The following is an 11,757-nucleotide window of genomic DNA, read 5'->3' as shown; positions in this document are numbered from 1 at the left end:
CACAGGCAGGTATGAGTGTACACCTGTCGAGCACAGGGTGGACACCGGCTGACTTCATACACACCCTGGCACTAAGCAGGAGAGGATTATCTCCAGGATCTGGCTGTATCCAGGGGCACTTCTGTTCTGTCCTGCTGTAAATGACCATCTGCCAACTCCAGGATTGCCCCCCTAGCACAGATGAGAAAACAATCACGTCCCTGGACCTGGCACTGGCTCAGCTGACGCCGCCCAACGCCTTCGCCAACCACGGTATAGTGCACACCTGAAGATTGGACTGGGCTTCTTAGGACACAAAGGTATAATATGTTTTTTCTGATCAGGATAAATTCTACCATAATGGTCTTCAGGGTAAGAAATAAACTGGTGTTTATATTTTATGGAAAAGTCAGCTGTTTGCTACAAATTATCTTTTGTAGAGCAGAAGTAGAGGGAAAAATCATCCACAAAAATCATCCACTATTAGAAGCCAGGGTTCTGCTCATTTTTGGGAGATTTCCATCTACATCTGATTGTGTTTTCCCAATGGAGACACAGGTTCACTTTATGGATTAACTTTCCTTTGTTCTGCCAATGATCCATTCATCCATGTGAATGGGCAGAAGATACTACTTGGAGGCCACAGGTGGTGAGGACATTCACTGGATGCCATTTGGCAAAGATCAGTTCTGTCTTGTAGAATGAAGGGGAGTGGGCCATGTGCTTCCTCAAACCTGGAAGTAACAGGTACTTAGAGTAATAGAATGTCTTGGAGTACATTAGGAAAGGTGAGAACATGCAGCTCCGGTGGCCAACCTTAAAGCCAACACCAAACCCCCTCCTTGGGTCCCCTTTTGTCTCAATTGGAACTATTGCTACCCCATTCTTTGACACCCTGGTCATTCAAAAATTGTGATGAATGAGGCTGGCTGTCAATCAGGCTAGAACAGGACCAGCAATGATGGATGGAGCCGAGTGCCTGCACGAGACAACTCTGCGGAGAAGGTAAGCATTGCAGTGAAAGCTGTTATTTTAAGTATTAGAAGCCATAGGGTATTTTATTTTAAATAATTAAATAGAAAAATAGAATTTCATCCACTTTTAAAAATAAAATTCACCTGCGGCTACTATACTCCCCTACTTGTCTGGAGCTCTTTTCCGTTCACTCATGCAATATGAGTTCACTCTTGAATGAATGACGCCCACCATCATGCAGCTCATTTCTTGAGGTCTGGGCGTCATGGCTCCACCCCTACCCAACTCACAGAACAAGGTGTAGAGAATGCATAATTTAGCTGATTCTCAGCTGTGAATGATCTAAGGACAAGTGGGAAAAGGTATGAATACTGAGGTGCAGAGGGTCATCCAGTTAGGAATGGAAGATAACCGGAACAAGATATGAATGCTGAGGTGCAGGGGGTTATCTAAGTGGGAATGGAGGACACCTGGGACAAGGTATGAATACTGAGGTGCCGGGGGGAGGATTTAATTGGGATTGGAAGACAGCTGGGACAAGGTATGAATACTGAGGTGCAGGGAGTTAAATATTGGGAATGGAGGATAACTGGGACAAAGTATCAATACTGAGATTCAGGGGGATATCCAATTTGGAATGGAGGACAACTGGGACAAGGTACCAATACTGAGGTGCAGGTTAGGAATGGAAGATAACGGCAACAAGATAGAATACTGAGGTGCAGGGGGTTATCTAAGTGGGAATGGTGGACAACCGGGGCAAGGTAGGAATACTGAGGTGCAGGGGGTGATCTAATAGGAAACTGAGGTATTCTGAAGTATGGCTTTAAGCTGCAGTTGGGTCATCTTGGACTCAGGTTCCAAAAAATCTTTTTCAGATGCCAACATATAAACCCTAACCGGTCTCCTGTGAATATTTTTTGTTACGTTGTAACACGAGTTTCATATGATGGATATTTACATTATATCCATTGTTAGTGATCAATATGATTGTTGTAGAAGTTACACTCTTATCTGATCAACAATAGAGGTCGACCCACGCTTATGGGCGGCCTGTTTGAGAGCAGTCCAGGTCGCTGGAATGATATGTTTGAATAAGCACTTGGACTTTTGAGTAAATAGGCAATAGAAAAATATGAAGCAATCTAGCAGATTATCAGTGTTGTAGAAGCTGGAGGATTAAGTGTAAGATTTGAGGCGGGTCTAATGAATTAGGAAAACCTGGAATTTAAGGCATAGCAAACAAATATGCCTAAAATCCAACTGTCCCGTATTTGTAAGGCCAGTCCCTTTCCTAAAACCAAGTCCTTCTGTCCCCTTTTCCCCTCTGGTTTCCTCTTTTTCGGATGGTGTATAGACCTTTTATGCAAACACACTATTTAACTGCTGAAAGTTTAGTTGGTGGCATCGTGGACAGGACTCTGGCCTTGCAGCATTCGTGTCCAAGGCTGACATCTTGGCTAAGGCCCCATCATCATGGAGTTTGCATCTTCCTTCTGTAATTGTGTGGTTTCCACTAAATCCACTAAAAAAACACTGGTAGGTTTATTGGCTTCTCCAAAAGTGTTGGCACAGAAATTTTAAGGACATTGCATCCATGAAAATGACCCTGAGCTGGGCATCAACATTGTACTCTATATTGATTGGTAATATTCCAGCTAGATTTGACCTGTATTTCCTGTGTTTTAGGTACGGACAGTTCCATACAGCTCACTTGGAATACAACCTCATTCGGTGTCAGACAACAGTCATTTAATTGAATCCTCCCACCATTTGTCATACACCTTCACCTCCTCGTCTTTTCCAAAATGGGTATTCGATCCTATTTTACGCCCTTGGTGATCCTGCGTTTCTTCCAGATATTTTTCTCCTGCACCGCCTTAAGCTTGGTGGCCAGCGTCCAGATGTACCATAACCAATATGGGGCCTGGAGTATGTTTACATGGATCATGTGTTTTGTGATTACTATCCTAATCGTTGTCTTGGAGCTGACAGGGTTCTACAGCAAAGTTCCCATCTCTTGGGAGGACTTCACCTCGGCCTTCTCCATGTTGGCTTCATTGATGCTCTTCACTACATCCATCATGTACCCCTCCATTTTCCTAAGTGGAGGCTGCAGTGGGCACTCCTGTGCCTGTCGGGGTGCAGCCACTGCAATGTCCATCCTGTGCTTCTTCGCCTATGCCATTGAGGTGGGACTTACCCGCGCTAAGCCTGGTGAGATCAGTGGTTTCCTCTCTACTGTCCCCGGCCTGCTAAAGGTTTTTGAAGCCTATGTTGCCTGCATTATCTTGTCTCTTCTTATACCGGTTTCTCCCGATGGAGGTCTGCAGTGGTGTGTGGCTGTTTACTCCATTTGCTTCATCATTACCACTATAATCATCATCCTAACCATTGGCCGTCTCTTACCTAAACTTCCCATAAACTTTGAGAAGATTCTTATTGGATACAATATCCTGGCAGTGGCCATGTACATCACAGTGGCAGTCATATGGCCTTACTACTTCTTCAAGTATGCTCCAAACAGAGATTTGTGTCGTCCTTACTATGTTTGTCCATGGGATATTGGAGTCGGGATCACCATCTTGACCTACATCAACCTGGTGGCTTACATTGTGGACACGGTCTACTCCTTCAGAATGGTTTTCTTCACAGTCCCAGCCTAGACTCCACAATCATCAACAGGTTGATCCATTTACCAAATCCCAAAGCCAAATGACATTAAGAACAATAGTGATATGAAGTTGAAGCACTTGTCATCTACCATTTTGGATAAATGTAAATAAAACCTACTTTAAAAAGTACTGTATGGAAATGGAGTGGCACCAGGGTTGTAGTGGTGCTTACAGCACTGGGGCCCCAAATGTAAAAGCACAACTACTGACAAAAATTTAAGTAAAGCGCGGTGAGGACAAATTATTGTAAGGTTGTTCATTTTGTTTGCTACCCTGTTGAGTAGAATTTTGCTCTTGGTTTCATGTCACTAATACAAGAAATTAGATTTGTTGTTGTCACGAGGATGTTGGGACACCTTCAATTTGTAAGAAACATTTTGGGATGATAAGTTGGGAATTGGATTCTTGTGTTTTTGTAACTTTTATAGACCATTTAGGGACCATTGTTTGCCACTAAATAGTGGTGGTATATTCGTTTGTTCACCACTTATCAGGTCACTAGCACCAGGGTCAAAACATCAACACTTAGAGCCCTTAGGCTATGACAATTTTGGACCCCTCCCTCAATCCTTCTGGCCATACCAGCACCCACAGTCCATGCCAAACCCTTGGTGATAGCTCAACCCATTCTTGGCCAGCTCCAGTACTGTGTAGACTGGACCACCTGACCGTCCATCATAAATATGGACAACTCTGAGATGATCATTATCATTTTAATTCCCTAATCACTTACAAAGCACCTGTCAAAGACTGTCAAGAGCCTGGTATTGAAGTATTTTTACATTTTGGTGTTTTTCACCAAAATTTCATGACATCCATTTCACTAGACTCATGCAAGTATTCGGTTTCCTTAGAGAAACTTGTGAATGCTTGAACATCATTAAATGCAGCTTCTTCTGATCACTTCAATGCTCATTAAAGTTTGTACCTGTTTGTATATCTTTGTGTTGTGGTTTTTGGTGTTCCATGGTTGTGTAGTTCACTTGTCTAATAATTGTCATTCAAGTCAAATCTCTCAACCATGGCCTAACTCATACGAAAACATTATGTTATGCTACTACAAATAGCTCTTCTTCTTGCTTTGATGGGTACTTGTTCTACTGGTGGACTCCAAGCCTCCAATCTGATCATGGCCTTCAAGGACTGGAGATGGACACCCCAGACCTATAGGTTTGCTTGGAGAGAAATTACGTTCAATAGTAAATATAGATTTGCTACTAGATAGATAAAAGAAAAAAAAGCTTCCATCCTCCGAACCCTTGACCCACAAATGATCTAGAGCAGCCTTTCTCAACCTATTTGATATGGGGGGACCCTTGAAATGTTGGGTCTTAAGAAACCCCTGACAAGTATATCAATATCCAGCTCATAGAACATTGGTATGTTGGTCATGAGAACATTACTTACTGTCATTGGGGGAATGTCACCCTTATAGCCAAAAACACCATTGGTATCAGTAGTAACTGACCTGAGAGATTGCTCATTGCTCAAGGAACCCACCAGCAACCTCTGGAGAAACCCTGGTTGGAAAACACTCAACCAAAGAGCTGACAATTCTGTATAGAGGGATACTGTTTACTTTTGAATGTAGGTATGGGTACATGTACCCCATGGCAGTCAGTAGTAACTCATATGAAAGGCACAAGTTGCTCATTGTTTGAGGAACCCCTAACAACCTGTGGCGGAACCCTGGTTGGGAAATTCTTTTCTAGAGGATGCCAAAAATACATAGGTTAAAAAACAGCATTCAAAGAGTACTTAAGTGGGTGGGTGCAGTCATAAAGTTAGATTTTCTCAATGGCTCTTGGGGACCCCTCACACTTATCCTCATCTTGACCCACTCCAAGGCTGCTCCTAGCGCTTCCCAAGTCTCGCCCTAACATTACCACCCACTCCCGAAAAAAATTGCATGCCAATGACAGATGTATGCGTAAATATATCAGTGTTTCTCAACCAGGGTTCCTCCATAGGTTGCTGGGGGTTCCTTGAGTAATGTCCAATTTGTGTCTCCCAGGTCAGTTTAGGTGACACCAATCTTTTTTGGCTATCTGTAAGGGTGACATTCTCCCCAATGGCTAGCAATGTAAAAGGGAATCTTCCCACTGACCACCACACTAATGTACTGTGAGCTGTGGATATAGTAATTATAACCGAGGTTCCCTGAAGACCTGAAAGTTATTTCAAGGGTTCCCCCATCCTAAAAAGTTTAACACTGCATTGCAATAAAGAAATATTTAAATGTATTGGTAAAATGTGTCTTTGTGCTTGCTGGTACTTCAGTGATGTTGGAGGCCAGTACTAATTATTAGCATCAATTTTTCGGGGAAACTGCAAACCAAATGGCAGTTTTAGGCTATTTGCATGCAGTGCCTGGTTACTGAACGGTCACGCTCAAAGTAGAGATGTGAGCGAGTAGGTCTATACTCAGATTTGCATGGAGGTCAGTGTTTTCTGGATGGGACCTCAATGAAAAAAACCTGGAATAAGCATGATGTTCATTGCGGACCATCTTCTTCAGATATTGGGCCTGATTTAATAAAGCTCTCCAAAGCTGGAGAGGATACATTTTCATCAGTGAAGCTGGGTGATTCAGCAAACCTGGAATGGATTTCCTAAAAGTCATTTGATATTTGTTAGCAAATGTTTTCAATCCTGGACAAGATCTTTTCCAGGTTTACTGATGAAAGTGTACCTCTCCAACCTTGGAGGGCTTTAATAAATCAGGTCCATATCAGTCATGTGATGCTGATCCAATTTTATTTTAAATGAAAACGTACAATGGATATTAATGAATTTGTATACCTGTAAGATCTTCTATTGGAGGGGTTATCCTTTTGTATATGGAACAGTAAATAAGAATATATTATACCAATTCAAGGTCTCCTCCCCTGGCCTCCACCAATATGCGTTTTAATGCAGATTACTCACAAGGTCACCTAGGTCATGGCCCAGGGTCCAGGGTGCCAGGGGCCCTGGGGGGGGGTCATTTGTAGAGCTATTGTGGTTGTAATATTATCCTTATAATACAGACATGGGGAGGTGCAACATGTGCCACTGCATTAGGGCCCTATACACTTCTCCCTTGGGGGCCCCAAGTATTTCACTGTGGAGACCCCAATTCAGTTCTTCAGAACCCACTGTTGAAAAAATCCACCACTGATAACACATAAAAGTGCTTAGCAAGGGGCTGTTCTGCCCACAACCATCATGGTTCCCACCAGTGGCCTTCCATTATTATCATGGCTGCCCTCAAATATTTACCTCTTGAGCACAAGCTAGCTGACCTAGGGAAGAAAAAAGTACAAGTCTAGCCCAGTGTAAACCATGGAGTGGCTCCTCCAATGGGGCGATGCCCTGCAACACGAGACTGCAGTAATGCGTCCTAACAAACATGGTGGAAGCCACCAAAGAATGCCCAAAGAACCCAAAAAACTAACCTTGGCTTAATTAATATTTGCTTCTGCTTATATGGAGCATCTATGACAACTATCACAGTCCCAGGGGCAGTATAAATGCTGCCCCTAGTGGACATGGCACCCTAGGCCACAATCATGGTGACCTTGTGAGAAATCTGTCGCCAACATATAACACTTATGTTTAGGAGTTTAGATAAGCTTTAAAAAACAACTGAACACTTTTTCTATGTTTAGTTATGGGGAAAAAATTATTGTGCTGAATTCTACACGGAAAAGTCAAACAGTTCTCCCAAAGCCGTCAGTCTTTCATGCAAGGTATAGAGAATCATTCACCCAGTAAAGAAGTAGGGAGGGATGTTACAAAAAAAAGCAGATACACATCACTGAAACCCAAACTGAATCTCAATATTAGTGTAAACTACCACAGGTAGGTTTAAAATAAAGCATAATTACCTATTGTACACAATGCAGTCTGCATTATAAACATTAGTTACAAATGTTGCTTCCCCTACATTGATACACACTCTTCAATGCAGATTTTGTTGTAGCTATAAAATGAGAAAAGGGCCTCAGATGACACATAATAAAAACATAAATACACATAAAAAAAATGTAATAAAACACAAATAATAATAAAAATTATTTAAATCTGCAATCTTCATTTTCACCAGCAGGTGGCAGACGTGCACAGTTCTCTGCAATAGTTTAATTGCTTTTTTGGAAAAGTAACATTTTGAGGGTCATTTGGGCAGTTGATTACTAATTTTTCTAAATGCCATCCATACTCCAGGTAAAGTGGCTGCAGAACCTGATCTTATTAAAATCTTTTGCTTTTTCTGTGCAAAGAAGTACTTGAAAGGCTGCAAGTACATTTTAAAATGAATCGTGAGGACTGTACTATCAAAGCTGCTGTAGATAACTTTTTTATGGAATATGCAGGATGCAGGGTTGCCCTAAGCGTGACCACACATTAAAACAATCATGGCGCTGGTGAAGACTGAAATGCATGATGCTCACCCTGCACGGCTAATAGGGTAAGTGCTGGTTTGATGGGGTCCTTTTTTTGCTAGGAGGTGAAGAGTATGCTAAACCTTTTTTCTTCTTAAACAGAGAAGAAAAGGGAAACTCCCCATGGATTCTCTATATTCTGGCTTGTTGGGGTTGCCCATATGATACCCGTTGATGGCTTCATCATGCAATGGTCTTTCTCCTTTTCGTTCTTGGAGCCCAGCATGGACATTGGCACCGGACCTTAAAATGTTGGTCATATGGCCAAATCCATCCACAAGCCTTCCCTTTTACATCAGCACCTTCATGTATAGCCAACAGATGTCAGGAAAAAATCCAGATGGATTTCTGACTTGATCCTCCAATTTATAGACAGCATATATGACCTGCCATTGAAAATGCTTCATCAATCAGAAGGTTCCTAGGTTCCTCCAAGTCTTCTGGCCTACCCAAAACTCCAACTATTGTCCATTCTTGCCTAAACCACCAGCACAGCTTACCTAATTCTTAGCCAAATCAATTGAAGTATCCAGTGGCATGATCTTCCCATCATATCTCTTGGCTTCAAACCATACTGGGTGATCAGATCACTCCATATCATGAGATAAAATCAATAGAAAATCCAACTGGAACTGAAGAATAGAGATTTTCTATGAAGCACTTGACACCATTGAAGGGTTTAAAGAGACCCTGACACCAAGAGATGATTGAAAAGCAACAAACATGGTGGCTCAGTGCCTAGCACGGTCAGCATAGGTCCTCCCTGTGTGTGTTTCTTCCCACATCCTATAAACATACTGACTGCCCCCAAATGACTATAATGGTGGGATTAGATTGTGAGCCCCTCTGATGGACAGTTTGCCATTTTCACACTTGAAAACCATGCAGTTAGCTACATCCAGGAGCTGGTGCTTTGTGCCCTGATGCAGCAAACTGCACTCCAAGTTACGTGTTGGCATGTCGTCCTTGCATTTTTGGTGCAGTTCTTCATCCAGAGGTAGACAAGCACCTGGAAGCCCGAAGCAGCGTGTCCTTCCAGGAGCAGCGCCACAACCTACCACATGCAAACGTATGCAGAAAACTGGATGAGCTGAATGGGAGCCTGCCGCCAAACTCTATATGCTGCGAGTTATATGTTGGTGCTTTATAAGTACAAGATGGTAGCCTGTAAAATTAAAAAACAGGAAATAATAATTTACTATCCAGATGAAGGTGGCTACGATCTTCTCTCTTGCAGAACCACTATCACTACGGGGATCTTCAGCGTCCAAAACTTCCGGCAGTGGCAGATCTCTCTGCTGTGGGCCGTGGTTCCACCTGCTGATTATCGAAAGAGAGGGACACAGATACCTGGAAGATTCCAAACAAATTCAATGAGTATACCTCTGCACGAGACCGAAGAGTCCCTGCGGCAGGGCAAGTATGGTAATTAATATTATTATTATTCTTTTTTTATTGTGATTTGGGGTCAGAGTTGCTTTAAATCACCCAATGGTGCCATGTGTGTCACAATGTCGGAGACACCTCTGGATAGTTGGCTATACTTTATTACCCTTTTTTTATAATTTTATCTCACACATTTAAGACTGGTACAGTAAGTAGATCAAATGTTAATAATAATACCTAGAACAGCAATAAAAAATCAAGAGAGACTTAGATACAAGATTCTCTGATGATATAATGCAACACAATTCCAAGTCATGCACGCCCAAGGAACCAAGGAAACAAACTTCAAATTACATTCCAGGTGGTATCTGGTTCCCCCACCAACCTCTCCAAATTCTTTGCCGATTGCACCCCTTTATGTTTCTGTGGGTCCCCCATCCAGGCTCATTTTTACATATATAGTGGTAATGCCCAATTCTGTCCAATTTATGGTGTAAAGTTACCGCCTCATAACTGCATTATACCCCAGATCAGTTCCCAGCCCTCCCCAACCGTTACCCAGATTCTAAGCATCACCCTGATCCCTACAAAATAATCCATCGCCCCAATCATGGATTTACCTTCTCCGAATTGAAAAGACGACTGACCTGGACTTTTGTGCAAGAAACACGAATTGCTCAACTCCACAACACCACGACCAAGGTCACTTCTATCTGGTGGGACCTCCACCTATCACCTTCCTACCGGCTTACTTTACTTGGTACAATCTGAACTTTAGGAATCTTCTTTCCCTTCCCCTCGCCAGCCTCTGCTCCCCATTTTTTGTAGTTTTGGCCCATCCTTGCCTATGACATTTTACCTCCATTATACCCTCCTACCTTCTCCCTCCATTACCCCTTCCACCCATTTTTACCAATCCCCCCTCCATACAACCATTGTTTATTATATATGACCCTACAGTTGCTTCTGTTTGACAAATTATATTCTCGCGCCCCAATTAAACCTAATTATCACATTTGAAGAGAAAGCTGAAATATCATTTCGGTGCAGATCCATTGTTTAATTTCTTTAAAGCTGCACGGAAACCTTAGCAAGCATAGCATGTACTACAAGGCGCAATATATGCACTGCAGCGTGTAGCTATTAATTCTAAATAACATCCCAAAGCAGATAAACAGTGTCAACCAAGGCGCCGTGTGTGAATATAAATGTGTCACACCGTGCTGCATCGCTCATATACAAGTCCTTGCTTTTTTTAGGGCTCATTAGGGGCCCTTTTAAAGTGACGCATGCAGAGGCGTAACCGGAACCCTGACAAACAGCCGCAAAAAAGTGAAAATGAAAACTGCACCGTGCTGATACATCAAACATTTTGTGGTCTAGAAGAAAATGTAAATGCTGGCCCTTCTATTCAGGAAACGGGCACGGTAGCTAACACTCAGGGGCGGAAGGACCTTGGTTCCTGCTCCAAAAGCAGCTTAATTGTAATGGCGGTGGGGTCATTCAGTTCTGTGTCGGGGCCCGCTGTTGTCTGTCTGCACCGCTTGCAGCTTTGGGGTCTCAGGTGTGAATCTGAATCAGGTCACTGTCTGCATGTAGTTTGTATGTTCTTCCCATGTTTGCATGGATTTCCTCCTACATCCTGATGGATTATTCAGCCTAAAAGTGCACCTAAAACCCATCTTTTCATACTCACCTATTATCACTTCTCACCCACTATTCCATATCCCTCCTCCTATTGTGTGATACTTCCCCCTCCTCTTAGATTGTAAGCTCTTCTGGGCAGCGTTTTCTCCTCCTCATGTGTAGAAATATACCCTCCAGCCCCTCTCTTCGCTTCTCCAATGACCTACTAATGACTTCCTCACTCATAACCTCCTCACACGCACGGCTCCAAGACTTTTATAGAGCTGCCCCGATTCTCCGGAATGGTATTCCTCATCCTATTCGCCTTGCTCCTACTTTCTGTTCATTTAAAAGAGTTCTCACAACCTAACGCTTCAACCTCACCTACCCATCTTTCTTCTGTCACCTAAACCCTCACTACTTCCCACCATTCCATATCACCCTCCTATTGTGTGATACTTCCCCCACCTCCTAGATTGTAAGCTCTTTGGGCCAGGGTCCTCTCCTCCTCCTGTGTCACTGTCTGTATCCGTCTGTCATTTGCAACCCCTTATTTAATGTACTTCTGCTCATTTTATGAGCCCTTAAACCGTACCTAAATTCAGAAATTTCACTTTACATTAAAGGGTAGACAACCCTTTTATGGAAGTTAAATATTCTGTTTGTTTAGGTTTTTTTAAGTGCAACACCCT

General features: G+C 42.8%; 1 protein-coding gene across 1 annotated transcript; it reads left to right on the top strand.

Moving 5' to 3' along the window:
- LOC140335035 (myeloid-associated differentiation marker-like) lies at positions 1-4,568 on the top strand. The gene is made up of 2 exons (XM_072417387.1): positions 1-299; positions 2,644-4,568. Exon 2 carries the CDS (start codon positions 2,763-2,765, stop codon positions 3,618-3,620), a length of 858 nt encoding a protein of 285 aa, XP_072273488.1. The 5' UTR covers positions 1-299; positions 2,644-2,762; the 3' UTR covers positions 3,621-4,568.
- The last annotated feature ends 7,189 nt before the right edge of the window (positions 4,569-11,757 follow it).

Source organism: Pyxicephalus adspersus, chromosome 7 (genome assembly GCF_032062135.1).
Source record: "Pyxicephalus adspersus chromosome 7, UCB_Pads_2.0, whole genome shotgun sequence".
Lineage (NCBI taxonomy): Eukaryota > Metazoa > Chordata > Amphibia > Anura > Pyxicephalidae > Pyxicephalus > Pyxicephalus adspersus.
This window is presented reverse-complemented; position numbering and strand designations above follow the sequence as displayed.